This window comes from Gastrolobium bilobum, unplaced genomic scaffold (genome assembly GCF_033153095.1).
Source record: "Gastrolobium bilobum isolate Gb01-03AN ecotype WA unplaced genomic scaffold, APGP_CSIRO_Gbil_v1 utg47048, whole genome shotgun sequence".
Taxonomy (NCBI): Eukaryota; Viridiplantae; Streptophyta; class Magnoliopsida; order Fabales; family Fabaceae; genus Gastrolobium; species Gastrolobium bilobum.
This window is the reverse complement of record NW_026899163.1, coordinates 22,028-39,297: the sequence shown is the minus strand read 5'-3', so window position 1 is coordinate 39,297 and position 17,270 is coordinate 22,028. Positions and strand designations below refer to the sequence as shown.

The window sequence follows — 17,270 nt, the reverse complement described above, 5'->3', positions numbered from 1 at the left end:
AACAGATTCCGCCATTGATACTCTCTCACTCTCTCTCTTTCTCTCTGCTGTGATGAGGCCATGGTTCCCAAATTCATTCAATTCAAGCAAAGTAGAGAACGACGAGATTAAATCTCGATCGTATACGTCATCCAAAAACTTCAATCCTGATTCAACTATGTGATTTAGAAAAATGAATCTTTGATGTGAAATTTTGATGATATCTCTTTCTTCGTTAACCAGGATCTACTTTCCTGATTTAGAGTCTATTTGATTTTTTTTTAAGTTAAAAGTTAATTTTAAGTTGAAGTTAAAAAAAATTAAAAAAAATTATAATAATACAAAAAATTTAGCTTAAAAATTATTATTGAAGGTGGTGAAGAAGCAGATAGTCAGTCACAAGGATAAAAACATGGGTAGGAGCAATTTGAAAATTGACATATCAGAAAAACTTGCTCGGATTGAAGACATGGAAACTAGGTATGGTTGCTCAAAATAGGAAGTTGAACGAGTGATAGTTACTTGTGAGGGTGATCCTGAGAATTAAGACAGGGAGTGGAGTTCTCCATTTGAAGGGAAAGATCTTTTTATTTTGCCGAGACAGTTTGTTTGTTCTCCTTCTATGTAGAATGAGACGAGAGAAAGTAAATGAATAAAATGAAAGAAAGACCGAAATGTGTGTGTGTGGATTTGATGTTGGTTCTTATGATTCTACAGTTGATGATTATTGGTGGTAACTGGTCTCAATCCCGAATTCTTGTTTTCTTATGTCTATTTGTCTCTTTTTTCAGCCAAGTATATATATATATGCCATCTATCAAATATCAAAATTGTCACATAAGTTCTCTTAAAAGCACTTCGTTGGAATGTTAACAAGGTCAACGTTTTTTACATATTCTTCCTGTACTGAAGCCGAAACTGACATCGGATTTTTTTTTTCATCCTTAGCAAATCAAGTTATTATTATAACATTCTTTTTTTCTGTCCTTTTATCTTTTTTAAATATCTTCTAATGCATTGTTAGAGCTCTCTAACTGCAAAATAATGCCAATCTTTTTTACTTTTGATTCTCTAATTTACTATCAAAATTATTACGCAAAAACCCTAAATCACTAATTCATTCGTAACTACATAATATTATCATGCATAGGTCATTAATTCATTCGTAAGTAATTAATTCATACAAATTATCACATCATGTTCCTAATAATTTTATAATCAAGTATATTAATTCATTATTAATTAATAGTAATACCTAGGTCACTAATTAATTCGTAATTAAATAATAATAATACCTGGTTCACTAATTGATTCGTAATTAAATAATAATAATACCTAAGTCACTACAAAATTCTTAAGTCACTATAACAATTTTCTAAGTCACTAATATACGCTAGACTTTAACATATTCCTAATGTAGCACTGTAGTTTAAACGTATAGATAACTGGTATTAAAAACTTTTGCTAAAAACTTACTTTTGTTAGCAAAGCTTCGCTACTCAGACGAGATGTAGTAAACGACTGGGGGAATATTACTGGCTTAACCTCAGTAGCATGAAAATTGAGAACACCATAATCTGCAGAACTACTTCTATACGAACAATTCAATTGATGATTGTCCCTATAAGACCTGTCTTGAAAACCAAGGCGAACTTCACTGTAAGGGCACTGAGGATGTTCACGTGTGTAAATTTTCTGATCCATCATCATGCTAAACTCACTTGAGATCTTCCTCTTCCTAATAAAATCCAAGTTTGTAACAACCTCTCCCTTGATTGGATGAGATGGTTGCTGAACTGGAAGCCTTCCCCTCATTCTCTCCATCCCAAGATTGGATGGATGAAGATTCTCGGGTTTCCTGTCTTCCACATCAAAGTTTGGCTCATCTTCAGCCCCTTCAACATCATACTCATTGCAATCATTGATGACCAATGACCCACTGCCTCCAGCAGAGGACAATGGGGGGCAATACTCAGGATAAAGCTCTTGAGCCAAGGACTCCTCTTGACTGATGATGGCAAGCCAGGTTGCACTTTCCTTGGCTGTCATTTTATCTTGAAGGCATTTGGACTGCCTCACAAGCTTGCGAATCTTGACAATATCAGGAGACATATGCTTGATAACTGCAGTTAGAACACCAACCTTCCATGCCTTCTTCAGGTCATGAGGTTTCTTGTAAGGTGGAGGGCCTTGATCTTTAGGTAAACCAATTTGAGGCCACCATTCTTCATTCCCGGTCGGCCACCATGGTGGAGGAACACCCTTCTCTAATGGGAACCGTCTCTGAGGGGGATCACAGTGCTGACAAGAGAGAACCCAAGGTTGTGTCCTGTAACTCTTGCAAGGTGTGCAGAGTTGGACCAATCGAATTGCATCCATCATTCTTACCAGGGATTGCATTATCCGCTTGATACTTGGCTATGGCAGCTGGACCATTGCGATCAAACCTAACCTTATCCTTCCACCATTCACGAAGGTTGTCAGATGCCCCAGTCACTGGTTTTCCCTTCTCAGGAATTATCCCATAAACAAATCCTTGCGCCTTACAAACCTCCATCATCTTCAGCATGTATTTCAGTATTCCATCCTGAGCTCTTGACATCTTCTTCCTCCTTGCCTGTTCTTGGGATTGCCTTTGCTTTGCTGCATCAATTCCTTCCTTAGCCTTAGTTTGTTCTTTCAATCGCTTGAGACGCATTTTGTCCCTCCACATCCTCCTCTCAAGCTCATCCACATCAATTTCTTCATCACTGTAATCATCATCAACTCCTGCATCGGGTTCAGTTTGCCTGGCAGAAATATCTCCTTCCCCGAGTGGACCACATAACATATCCAAATCGCCACAGAACCCCATGTCATCAAACATCATCATCTTTTCCCAAGAAAAAATACCCCCAAAGATGGCCTAAATTTTCAGAAGAAATGGATTTAACCGGTAAGCTTGAGATTGAGTGAGTAAAAAACTGGTTTCAAATTTTACGCTCCTTCAGCACTATAAACCAACTCTAGTCAATAAATCGTCAAGATATTAAAGGCCTATACACCTGGCAAAGGCAAAAAAACAGAGAACAATTTAGACGGTAAAGAGGTCAAACAATACTTTCCAGATGAAGTGAATACCAAAAGCATCAAATCTGCGCCAATATCTTATATGAGATTCAATAGCCATCCAGTTTTCACCAGCAGATACTTCTTTCATTCTCATATATTGGATATAGGCTAAAAAGTCAAAAAGTGGATTAAAAAAATAATCTAAAATAGAGTAATCACTATATGAAATCATAAAATTCTCTGCTTTTGTCTGAAACTCTAATCCATCAATACACTAACTAGATCAGAGCAATAACAGATCTAAATCACCCAAAATAAAAAATGAAAATACAAGCACCGTAGGCACAGAGCATGCTTCAATGATGATTTAAAAAAAAAAATGGCTCATCGACCCATCATCAAACAGGTGGCGGCTGAGAGATAAAAAAAGGCAGGTTTCAGAAAAAAACTTCACAAGAATACAAGCAAAACTGATGAAGAAACAATCAAGCCAGCTACGAACAGAATATCTAAGACCAAAAACAATCACTCAGAGACCCCATAAGACCATAAATAGCAACACCAACTTAAGAACATAAAAATAAAAATAAAAATTCAAATTCAACTGAAGATCATAAAGCTAAGAAAAAGATTAAAACTTAACAGATCAACAGGTTAATGGAACCAGCACCAACACACACAAAAAACAACATGCACATGCATAAAAGAAAAGAAAAACACACAAAACAAAAAAACAAAAAAAAAAAGAAGCCCAAAATTTGTATTGACCAATAAACTAGCAAGAAGGAACTGAAGAGTGAAAAAGGCAACAATTTTATTTCATCAGGGGAACCTTACCAGAAGATCCAGAAGTGGGTCTTGCTGCGAGGTCACCACAAGTCAATATAGGAAGAACAAGCATGCTATTTTCGAAACTTCGATGAGAAAGAGATTGAAGAAGAAGGAGAAAGGAGAAGAGGGAAAGGGAGAGGAAAATGAGGAGAGAGAGAGTAGGGGTGTTCGCGGTCTGGATTGGATCGGTTTTGAAGCAAAAAATCATCCGATCCAATTCCTTCGATTTGATTATTTAATCATCCGATCAGTTTGAATTTTTTTCAAATCCGATCCAATCCAATTTTTTTCAGTTTGGATTGGATCGGTTTTTGATTTTTTGAAAAGCCAAAAAAAACAGAACTTATATGAATTATTTTTAGAAAAAATGAGGAGTATTATTTGTCATGGATCCTTTGTATTGGTAGTAGCAGAAATTTTTGGCAATATCGTAGTAATAAGTCTTCCAAAATCACTAATAAAAAAAAATACTTGATCGATATTCTAATAAAAAAAGTAATGAATTCTTCTACACAAATTAAATCAAATTAACATCATTGTTACATTCATTTTCCAAATCTGCCTCCTTTTGCAGTGTACTTAGAAAAAAAATGAGTTCTGCTGGGTGGTCCTCTGCATCTCAACCTACTCGAACTTTTCCAGGGGTAGCATCTAGAACCCAAGCCTTAAAATAGCATAGGATTAAGTATGAAACAACTCGAAGGCACTCATACATAAAAAATACAAGCAAACAAGAAGACAGAAAATACAATATAATCCTTGTCAGCTTCGACTTTTACTCACTACCAAAATTTTGAAGGCTTAATTTGTTATTGGGTTCAGCTTTTTAAGTCCCCTTTTGCAAGATCTGCACACGGGTTTTAAAAAAATGATATGCAGTCAATTTCTAGGCCTCTTTCCCAGCAACCAATCTGAAAACAAATCTCACAGATGAACCAATATTATTTTCTGATAACTCCTTAATGTCAAATATGATACACACCCTTGAGGAGTAACTAAAAGCAAACAGTCTCAACATCGTTAAATCTAGGAAACTGACTGACCATGACTTAGTACACGGATCAACGGTCCACATCCAGCATCACATAGCAAACACATCAGAACAGCGTTAGAGCAATTCCAAAATCAAAATTCAATACTCCCACATTAAAAGATTCGAAATTTACAAACTTATAAGGATTCGAAATTCAAAGCAAGTCACATCCCCGTACACATGGGAAGCTAATGGATCTATATGAAGCAGACAGAAACCAACATCAAAAAACAAAAAGACGGGGAATTTAGGGAAACTTCTAGAACACCACGTCAGAATATATGATAATTATGCTCTGTTCTAAGATTTCTGAGGAAAAAGGTGAAGTGGGTGTAGAGAAAGGTCTTACCTTGGAGAAGAGTGAGAGACTGAGAGAGGTGAGCCGGGAGCGACTGTGAGACTGTGAGCCGTGAGCGAGGTGAGCCTGTGAGCGACTGTGAGTGAGGTGGCTAAGACAAGCACTCATCGGTTAGGCAACGCTTTCTCATATTATAAGAGAAGTTAATTTCTGTGCTGATTGGTTAGCCAAGTCTGCTCTTCACAAAGATGCTAATTCCTGTGCTGATTGGTTAGTCAAGTCTGCTCTTCACAAAGATATTGGATTCTGGAGTCATAGAGTTATGCCCTTTCACCTTGCTCAGTGATCACGATCCTCAGGGAATCTCCTCTTGTAGGGATATAGACCCTGATAGTTATTTTTTGTTTCTGGTTATTAGTTTGTTTTTGTTTGGCGCTTCGCCCCTTAATGTTATCAAAAAAAAAAAAAAGAGTGCGAGACTAAGAGCTCATTTCTTTGTACTTAAAAAAAAAAAATTAACTTTTATCACTTTCTTATTTTATAATTATTTTTTATAAAAGTTAAAGCTATTTATATTTTTATAAAAATATTTAGTTTTTGAAAAAAATATTTGACTTTTGACTTTTGTTTTTCTTAGAAGTTAAAATTTTTAGCTTCTGAAAAAAGTTAATTTTTGACTTTTTTTGTTATTTCTGTTTTTTTTAAAAGCGAACATCCAAACGAACTAAAAACGAGAAGTGCTTTTTTTTTTCAAAAAAAGTAGCTTTTGAAGAAAAAAAGCACATCCAAACGAGCCCTAAGAAAGCAAGACGAAGATGGCAAGACCCACGGATGCATCTTTTTCCATATTTTTGGATTAGGTTTAGAATTTTTTTGTGTTTCAATTCAAAGTTAATGGGCTAATGGTTGGATTTATGATTTTGGGCTATTATTTGGGATAGGTCCAATTTGGTAGAAAATAAGTTTGGATCGAATTGATTTTCAACACCCAAATCAAAAATCGATCCAATCCAGTTAATATTTGTGAGTTTTTTTTATTTTTGATTATTTTGATTATCGGTTTTTCAATTTGATTACTGCGATTTGGATCGGTTGATGAACACTCACGAGAGAAAGTGAGAAAAAGACAGAGATCATAGAATTATCCTCATTTTATATTATTGCTTTAAAAGAAGGGTGAGGGGGCGGTGCTCTTGGTGAATGTGAAAATAGTTTGTGTCATTCATTATTGGTGGGGAATTAAACTAAAAAACCCGATTTTAAGGAGTAATTGAAGTTCAAGATATATTTACAATATTGGTTAGGTTAATCCCACCTTAACTTGGGATGATCAGTTACTAGAATTTATTAATGAATTATTTATGATGATAATATGAATATGATTAATGAAGTTTTCTGTTTCTTCTTTTCTTTATTTATTTCTCTGTTTTGTTTTTGTGTGGCAAAAAAATTTATTTATTGCAATTTAATTAAATAATTACGCAAATATCACAGTTTGAGAAATATTTACGCATCTATTACTGGGGCATCTCTCATGAAGGGGAAGACGCCTAAATGGGGCGTCTCTTATGAGGTGGTGACATGAGTCACTTGTTTTTTCTAAAAAAAAAATTAATTTAATCATAAAACTTCTAAAGGCCATAACTTTTGACTCGAGTATCCAAATCAGGTAATTCTTTTTTTGATTCCACATAAATTTTCGAGATCTACGCAATGACATCTCATTTGACATATTTTATTTCTCACAAACACAATTTGAATTTGCAAGAATGGTATTATAAGAGCGGTTAAACACAGAAGCCTCTGAGTTCTGGATTTGTGATTTAATATAAAAAATAAATAAAAATTTTGATTTGTGATTTAAATTTTTTTTATAATAATTTTCTTTATTATAACAAAATTTTGGTTTGTGATTTAAATTCAAAATAAAAAAAATTATTATTAATAAGGAAAACAAAATAAAGATTTGATTTGTGATTTAAACTAAAAAATCAATTTGAAAAATCTGTAAAAATAAAGAAAATAATTAAATAAATATTTTAAATTTCTAAGGAAGAAGGATATTATTTTTAAAATTAATGATTAATGCTATAAGCTTCTGGGTTATTATTCATGGTCTGAAATTAATGATGGCTTATGAATATTTTTCAAAATTAAAATTACCTAAATTAGGCGTGATTTCCTCTTGATTGAAACCCAATTTAGACGTGATTGGTGATGTGTTAGGTTTTGACAAGTGTTGACACGTGTCACAATTTTAAACCCAGAAGCCTCTGAGTTCTGCGTTTGTGATTTAATATAAAAAATAAATCAATATTTGATGTGTGATTTAAATTAAAAATAATATTTTTATTTTTATTTTTATGATAAAAAATTTAGTTTGTGATTTAAATTAAAAGTAACAATTATTATTAATAAGAAAAACAAAATAAATATTTGATTTGTGATTTAAACTCAAAAATCAATTTGAAAAATTTGTATTAATAAAGGAAATAATTAAATAAATATTCTAAATATCTAAGGAAGAAGGATTAGCTGATTTAAATTTAAATTATGTTGGTGAGAAATAAAATATATCAAATGAGATGTCATTGCGTAGATCTCGAAAAGTTATGTGGAATCCAAAAAAGAATTACCTGATTGGAATACTCGAGTCAAAAGTTATGGCCTTTAGAAGTTTTATGATTAAATTAATTTTTTTTTTGAAAAACAAGTGACACGTGTCACCACCTCATGAGAGACGCCTCATTTGGGCATCTTCCCCTTCATAAGAGACGCCCCAATGGAGCGTCACAGGGCGTCACACTGTGCAATAGATGCGTAAATATTGCTCAAACTGTCATATTTGCATAATTATTTAATTAAATTACAATAAATAAATTTTTTTGCCCAAAAATCATTTTGAAAAATCTGTATTAATAAAGAAAATAATTTAATAAATATTCTAAACACTTGGTAGAATATTATATAAATTTGTATATATTTTAATAATTAATTACGAATAAGTTGCCGTTTTGAACCTAATTACGAATATATTGCACTCATTCACGCCCAATAATGGTACTATAACATTAAATTCAAAATTCAAAAAACCTCAAATAAGTTGATTGCATTTTGTATTTAATAGGAGTTGATTGTGTTTTGTATTTAATAGGAGCTGATTGTGTTATAATTTTATGAGTTGGTTACAGATTGTCGCTAATTCAAATAAATTTGCTTGAGGTTATTTGAATTTTGAATTTAATGTTATAGAAGTTGATTGCGTTTTGTATTTAATATGAGTTGATTGCATTTTGAATTTAATAGGAGCTGATTGCGTTTTGTATTTAATAGGAAATTTGGTGTCATCTTATTTATAGATGAGTTAATCCACTTTGGTGCCATCTGTATAGTATCATTGTTGTAAATTTAAATTTTGTTTGTGAGAGACAAAATATATCAAATGAGATATCATTGCGTAGATCTCGAAAAGTTATGTGGAATCAAAAAAAGAATTATCTCATTCGGATACCCGAGTCAAAAGTTATGGCCTTATAAAGTTTTACAGTTAAACTATTAATTTTTTGTGCCACGTGTCAACACCAGACGAGTCACGCCTAATTTAGGCGTGAATGCCTTGGGAGTCACGCCTAATTTGGGCGTGAATAGTCACGCCTAATTTGGGCGTGAATGAGATAAACTATAAAAAAGGAGTAAAGGAATAAATACTGCAATTCCCAAACTCCCAGAATACTACAATCTGGAAGAAATTATGGGAATAGAAAGGGTCAGAGCGTATAAAGTCAATGATGAGTGATGTGCCTCTGGCAAAGGTAGTTTTCCAAGCTGAAATTGATAAGAATTGAGTCATAAAAGAGAAATTTATATACATTTTTTGCTTACTATATTGATTTTATCTATGTCAATGACATTTCTCACCTATTGGTTGTGTTTATACAAGTAAAAGAAGTGAAAATTATAAAATTATAAAAAGCCTGTTGACGCAACTCCACACGGGTGTAGCACGGTACAAATTCCAGCAACATGGCGCGGAATGGCGCCACACTGGCACAAACTCGCGCCAGTTTACGAACTGCACAATGGTAACTTGTAAGTGGCGCTAACTGGCGCCAAGTAGCGCCGGATACTTGAAGAAATCCATCACAGAGAAGCGGCACCCAGTGGCGCCACAACGGCGCCGGTTTCCGAGTCCAAACCGGTCTTATGCAAGCGGCGCCGACTAGCGCCGTAATGGCGCCTAGTGGCGCCAGTTTTGGGGAAAACTTCGCGAAGTGGCACAGCGCTGAGTTGCGTCAAAATGGCGCCGTTTTACGAAGAATGATGTTCGACTTTTTCAATTTGGACAAAGGCACTGAGCTGGATGGCGCCGGGTTGCGGGAAAGATACTTCGTGCTGTCCGAGGGCATTTTTGGAAGAAGGAAAAAAGGCGTATAAATAGGATGCCTTTTACAGAACGTGAACGAGGGGAATTCTATTCTGATACCAGAGAACCGTCGTGCTTCAGAGAGAGCTTCCGAGAGATCTTCTCATTCATCTTTGTTCTTCCATTCTATTTTCTTGTTGATGTTGAATATTGCTATGTCAGTCATGACAAAGATTGGCTAGTTCTTTTTTTTGTAGTTGGGGTCACAAACCCTATGTGAACCCTTGTTACGACGGATTGATTTATGGTTTTTCGTTTATATAATTATCTTTATCTTTACCTTGTGCGTAATTATATCTTTTTTATTGGAATTGATCAATTTAATAGTTGAGGATAGTTTGATGGTTAGAACCCTAGATAAGAATATTAGGGTTTTAGTCTTGAAAGAGGGTAAGATAACAATTTATATGCATGCTAGGAATATATGTATATTTAATTGCAGATGCTTAAATCATTGGGTTCATTGCTTAATGCCATGAGAAACATTGCAAGAAATTGGGGTTTCAATTGGGATTAAGGGTTAACCTTGCAAGAAATTGAGGGTTAACTATTAATGGTTTTAGATAATAATTTATCTGAGTAATTATATAAAGGAGTATTGTAAATCAATCCAAAGTAAGAAGTGGGGATCATAAGGTGAGTGCACTCTAGCTACAATGTTTTCTCACATTTACAAAAATCAATCTTTGTTCTTTTTCTTATAAACAAAAATTCAAAAATACGTTTTACTTTTAATTCTTATTATTCTCAAATCCACAATAATTTTCACACACATATTTGAACTCTTCAGTCTTAAAAGGAACAATTATTTGATATACGATCATAATCCCTATGGAGACGAACTTTTCTTATCATTATATTACTTGTGCGATCAGTACACTTGCCGGCGAGCATCAATGTGGTTATCATTACAAGGCAAACTACCTGTTCGAGAAAAGACCAGTAAATGGAGCAATTGTTCGAATGTTTGCCAAAGTTGTCCCAACCAAGAGGAATCTATTCTCCATGTGCTGCGTGATTGTAAGTTTGCCCGTGAGATTTGGAATTATTGGTTTAGAGGGAGATTGCCACATGAATTCTATAGGCTGGAAACAAAGGAATGGTTTGAAAGAAATGTGATGTAGAAATGGTTTTCTTATAGAGTATCCGATTGGAGATATATATTTTTTCCTACATGCTGGTTTTCGTAGGCCTTCTAGAGGTTTCATTCTGATTTCGGATTTTATAGAACAAATCAAGAAGGCCAGAATGAAGTATATGCTACTTTGCAAAATGCATCTTTTGTCCCCACCTTACGAAATTGGATGCCTCCACAAGAGGGATGGTTTAAGCTCAATACAGATGGAGCCTCATCCAGTATTAGGAATCAAGCAGCATGTGGAGGTATTTTGAGAGATCATAATAGCATATTCAGAGGAAGATTTAGCTATAATATTGGATATTGCAACCCACTAGATGTTGAACTATGGGGTATTTTAAAGGGACTTGAATTATCGTGGGGGACAGGAATAAAGAAGTTGGTGATCGATAGTGTGTTAGAAATATCATAGGAGAAAAATTAGGGGATTTGATTGATTGTAATCATGTATCAAATATAGCCCATAAAGAGGGAAACAAATCATGTGATTTCTCTGATTGTGGGCAAAATAATTTGGCCCAATTATTATATCACCTATTATTTATATTGAAGGAAACCCCCCCTTCAAAATCATTACTGAGAGGGGAAAAATGTCATCAGTGTGGACGTAGGCCTTCTGGCTGAACCACGATAAATCTTTGTGTCTCTTTATTTTTACATGGTATCAAGAGCAGGTTTTGTTTGAAAAATATATATATATTTTTCCGTACCAGAATTATTTTGTTTGAAAAAAACAAAACAAAAAAAAAACATCTTTTTTTTACAAAACACAAAAACCATACCCTCTGAATATCAACCCAGCAGCCTTCTAATTCCCGAATATCAACATCACAGCCTTCTAATTCTCTTCCCTCCCATGTCAGTCGTTTCTTTTATTTAGCATTGCCCACGCCTTGGTCGTCGTACACTGAGGCGATACACTCACCAGATCCCATCGACCAGATCTCATCTGCATGCACGTGCTAGCGTTGAACACCGTTCTACCGCTGCGCCGTCACCCTACAGGACACCGACAGTGTGCTGCTCAATCCTATTGCCCCTGTTCGTGTGTTATGTCTGCCATTGTGTGTGGATTATTTGTCCTTGTGGCCCAACCAGGTTCCTAATTTATTTGGAATTTTTTTCTCTTCTTTTGTGGTTTTTTTTTTCTGGTCTGCATTCGGTTTCATGGCTGCTTCCGACAAGACCAATACTTCTGATACCAGACGACTCACCGTCATCCTTCTTAATGGACGAAATTATATGCCATGGAAGCGCGCCGTCACAGTTGCACTTGGTGGACGATCTAAAGAATCTCACCTGACTGATCGAGCTCCAGCCAAGACAGATGCCTCCTACACGACTTGGAAAGCATCCGACAACCAAGTACTAACTTGGTTGTTCAACTCAATGGAACCTGATGTTTATGAACTCTTTGCATATTCCGATACTGCCAAATATCTGTGGGAGTCGGTGGCACAACACTTCGGGCATGAACACAATGCCTCTCGTATTTTTGAGCTCCAACAAGAAATCCACACGACCCACCAGCTTTCTTCCCAGTCGTTCACCGATTACCTTGGCCAATTAAAGAAAAAATGGGATAAACTTCGACAGTATCATCCCACAGCAGCGACAGTGACTGACTATGTGACCCGAGAGGAGCAAGATCAGGTATTTACTCTCCTTGCCGGCATCCGACCAGAATACGAGTCTCTCGAGCGTTAGATTTTAATGACTTATCCTTTTCCCTCCTTCACATCCATTTGCAACATTATTCATCAAGAAGAGACACATTGTCGTGTCATGAGGCCGATGCCAACCCCAACTAGTGATCGCATCGACCATTCTGCACACCACTTGCCTGCCCGGGAGATTCTGTTACCCAATGCAAGTACCTCCTCATCTTCAAATTCTACACCCACATGTCACATGGGACGTTCTGGTCCTACATGAAGAGGGAAAGGGCGTGGTAGCAACAGATACCACTGTGATCACTGCAACAAAGATGGTCACTCCTGTGAAAGATGCTGGCTACTGCACCCACACTTAAAAAAGGAGCGTATTATTGGTGCAAATAGTATTATATCACAACCATCTTCAGTGGAATTACCTGGCGATCTCCAATCTACATTGGGAAAACTTGCCGCTCATCTACAAGAATACCTTAACCTTGGCACCACTGGAAAATCTTCTGATGCTAATCACTTTGTCCATGGTGGTATGTCCTATGCACTTACTAATTTTTTTCCTCGATCCTTTATTATCGATTCAGGTGCTACAGAGCATATGTGCCATGATTTCTCCTTATTATGTGATATATCTGATGATAATCGCATTGCTCCTATAACTGTTGCAAATGGAAATAAAGTCCCAGTTATGGGTTTGGGAAAACTTAATCTATTTGACAGACGATCAGATACATTGTTCGTTCCATTTTTATCTGCTAATCTATTATCAATTGCTAAACTTACACAAGATCTGCATTGCAATGTTATATTTTCTGCAAAAAAAGGTGATATTTCAAGACACTCGCACCGGGAGGAAGATTGGTGAAGGCTCTTGTCAGAATGGTCTCTACCTGCTTCCCACGTCAACTTTGGGTCTTTCAGCTGCTGGTATGGTGAGGGAGTCCCAACTATGGCACTGGCGCATGGGTCACCCTTCTGATAATATTTTGAACCATGTTGATTCTAAATTTATCCTTGATTCCAGCACTTGTGATACATGTCGTTTATCTAAAGTTCATAGGTTGCCCTTTGGTAGTAGTGATCATGTTTCTTCTACTAGTTTTGAACTTGTTCACTCCGATGTATGGGGGCCTGCCCCGGTTGACTCTTGTGATGGTTTATTACCTTTATTGATGACAAATCTTGTTGCATTTGGCTTTACTTATTACGCTCCAAGTCGGAAGTGTGTGATATTTTTCAAGAATTTTATCAAATGATTAAAAATCAATTTGGAGTTAGTATTAAAATTTTACGTAGTGACAATGGTACCGAATATGTCAATCACTCCATGCAGACGTTTCTTAAATCCATAGGAATTGTTCATCAGTTATCCTGTGTCGGTGCCCCTCAGCAAAATGGCATTGCCGAGAGAAAGAATCGACATCTACTAGAGGTCACTCGGTCCTTGCTTTTTCATGGCAACATTCCCTCTAATTTTTGGTCCTATGCAGTACTCACAAGTTGTTACCTCATCAATCGAACACCCAGCAAACAACTTCAGTACAAATCTCCATTGGCAGTACTCTATGATCGAGAGATTAATCTTTCTCATCTACGAGTCTTTGGTTGTGTGTGCTTTGTTCACCTGCAAAATACCAACAAACTCGAGCCTCGGGCCACTAAGTGCATTTTCTTAGGGTAATCGCCTATCAAAAAGGGCTACAAGTGTTATGATTTTGTTGTCAGGAAGTTATATATTTCTCGCGACGTTTATTTTGATGAAAAGTCCATGTACTTCTCTTCCAAGGATAAAAATCAGGGGGAGATTGGAATCGTAACTCAACTTGATTCTTTTCCCAGACCAACTTCTTGTGAAATGATAGATATAGTTGATGCAATATCACCAACAAATATGGCACCAAACATTGTCCCACCAGAAAATGTGGAATTAGATGAAGTACCACTAACAGATGTTGTACCAGATGTGGCATCACCCCTTCTCGATTTTCCTGAAGTTGAGACATCCACCTCTAATCCACCAGTAATGCAAGATCAGCCCGTGCGTAGGTCCACCAGAACCATCAGACCATCAACCAAATTAAAGGACTATGTCTCTACGGCTGTCGCTTACCCTATTCAAGATTATGTTTGTCTTGACCATGTTTCTAATGGACATAAGGCTTTCCTGACTGCCATTGACAAGCATCATGAACCTGCCACCTTTGAAGAAGCAAAGCTAATTCCAGAATGGCAAGCTGCTATGAATGATGAACTTGGTGCTCTTGATAAAAATCACACTTGGGAAATAGTTTCTCTTCCCAAAGGCAAACACACTGTTGGTTACAAGTGGACTTATAAAATCAAATATCAAAGTGATGGGTCCATTGAGCGACACAAAGCTCGGCTTGTCGCTAAAGGGTACACTCAGACTTATGGTGTAGATTACACAGAGACCTTTGCACCGGTAGCAAAAATGAACACTGTGAGGGTCCTTATGTCAGTTGTCGTCAATCACAGATGGCCACTATTCCAAATGGATGTTAAAAATGCCTTCTTGTATGGAGAACTCAAAGAGGAGGTCTATATGGATCTACCTCCAGGTCACCTTCTTGAATCTCAACCTGGTAAGATGTGCAAACTAAAGCGAGCAATATATGGCCTGAAGCAATATCCTCGCGCCTGGTATGGAAAGTTGAGCAAGGCACTCACTACATTTGGGTTCTTCAAAAGTAAGTCAGATTATACCTTATTTATCAAACACTGGGGTGGAAATACTATTGTGGTCCTTATTTATGTAGATGATATAGTTATTTCCGGGAATAATATGATCGAGATAGATAAATTGAAGAAACATCTCAACATGACATTTGACATTAAAGACTTGGGGAGTTTAAAGTATTTACTCGGTATTGAAATTGCTGAATCTAATAAAGGCTTATTCATCTCGCAAAGGAAATATGTTTTGGATCTCTTGAAGGAGACCGGTAAGTTGGCATCCAAACCAGTTGATACTCCTATGGAATATAAGGGTAAGTTTGAAAATGACTCCACTCCTCTATCTGACCCAAGACAATTTCAGAGACTTATTGGCAAGCTAATATATCTCACCATAACTAAACCAGATATCTCTTATCCGGTGAGCTACGTTAGTCAATTCCTACACAAACCAATACAAGATCACATGAATCTAGCATATAGGATACTTATTTACTTGAAGTCATGTCCAGGAAAAGGTATATGGTTAAAAAAGAACAGCCACACTGATATTATTGGGTATGCTGATGCTGATTGGGCTGGTAGCCCTTATGACAGACGATCTACCTCTGGTTTCTGCACCTTTGTGAGAGGTAACCTTGTTACTTGGAAAAGTAAAAAACAGAGTGTAGTAACTCGTTCCAGTGCAGAAGCTGAATATCGTGCTATGGCCTCAGCCACCAGTGAGCTTATTTGGCTCAAAGATCTCGTGTACGATCTCACCTTGAAGAAAATGGAGTTCCCTATTAAGTTGTACTGTGATAACCAAGCAGCTATTCATATCGCATCCAATCCTGTGTTTCGCGAGAGAACCAAACACATTGAAGTGGATTTCCATTTTATTCGAGAAAAAGTTCAAGCTAAGATAATTGAGACACCATATATCCGAAGTGAAGATCAACTTGCAGATATGTTCATAAAGGCTCTTCCTAAAAGCTCCTTTCAAATCATCATTACCAAGTTGGGCTTGATTGACATCTTTGCCTCAACTTGGAGGGGGAGTGTTAGAAATATCAGAGGAGAAAAATTAAGGGATTTGATTGATTGTAATCATGTATCAAATATAGCCCATAAAAAGGGAAACAAATCATGTGATTTCTCTGATTGTGGGCAAAATAATTTGGCCCAATTATTGTATCACTTATTATTTATATTGAAGGAAACCCCCCTTCAACCTCCAAAAAAAAAAGGAAACCCCCCTTCAAAATCATTACTGAGAAGGGGAGAAATGTCATCAGTGTGGACGTAGGCCTTCTGGCTGAACCACGATAAATCTTTGTGTCTCTTTATTTTTACATAGTGATTCCACTATTGCCATCAATTTACTACAAGACAGACATGAAGATCTCAGGAACTCAAGGGTAGTCAAACAAATCCGAAAATGGTTGAGACAGACATGAAGATCCCAGGAACTCAAGGGTAGTCAAACAAATCCGAAAATGGTTGTCTCAAGACTGGACCATACGTTTCAAGCATATTTGTAGAGATAGTAATTCTTGCGCTCACTGGCTAGCGAAGTACTCTCCTAGGACTTGTAATATGATTAATATTTATCAAGCTCCTCCTCAGCGTTTATTAGAAATGCTGGAAGAAGATAGGATTAGTGCTATGTCTGTTTTGTAATATCTTTGAATACTGTTTTGTAATCTATTTTTTTGGGGCTATGCCCCTCCCCATTACAAAAAAAAGGAATAAATACTTATATGATTCTTCAGATGATCATTAAGAAAGTTTGAGGAATTAACAATATATATAGAAGCTCTAATGTTGACGATCCTCCACCATTTGATATCACATGTAGGATATAGAATGTCACCAAGAGATAAACTCATATGGTGTATGCCAATTAAAATTGTATTTCAATTACAGCAAAACAATTGCTCCCGAAGCCATTGATGAACCAACGATAATGCAGTTAAAACCTTTATCACTCAGAAAGATTATCTATATTAGTAATATCTTTGAAAAGAAATGAGAGGAAAATGGTGACATATGGGGAAATGAAGTTTATTCCAAAGAATGATTAACTTTCCATTGGAAAAAAATGATTTTGGTTTATGTCTCTGACAAAAGGGATTATTTATCAGTTTTGCCTCACGCATTGACAAGAGTGA

The 17,270-nt window shown here is 36.2% G+C and overlaps 1 protein-coding gene across 1 annotated transcript; it reads right to left on the bottom strand.

Moving 5' to 3' along the window:
- Nucleotides 1–1,259: 1,259 nt before the first annotated feature.
- On the bottom strand, nt 1,260–5,340 carry LOC133287939 (protein ETHYLENE INSENSITIVE 3-like). The gene is given in 3 exon segments (XM_061485640.1): nt 1,260–2,284; nt 2,286–3,023; nt 5,244–5,340. Coding segments are annotated over 2 exon segments (1,407 nt in total). The 5' UTR covers nt 2,852–3,023; nt 5,244–5,340; the 3' UTR covers nt 1,260–1,443.
- Nucleotides 5,341–17,270: the final 11,930 nt, after the last annotated feature.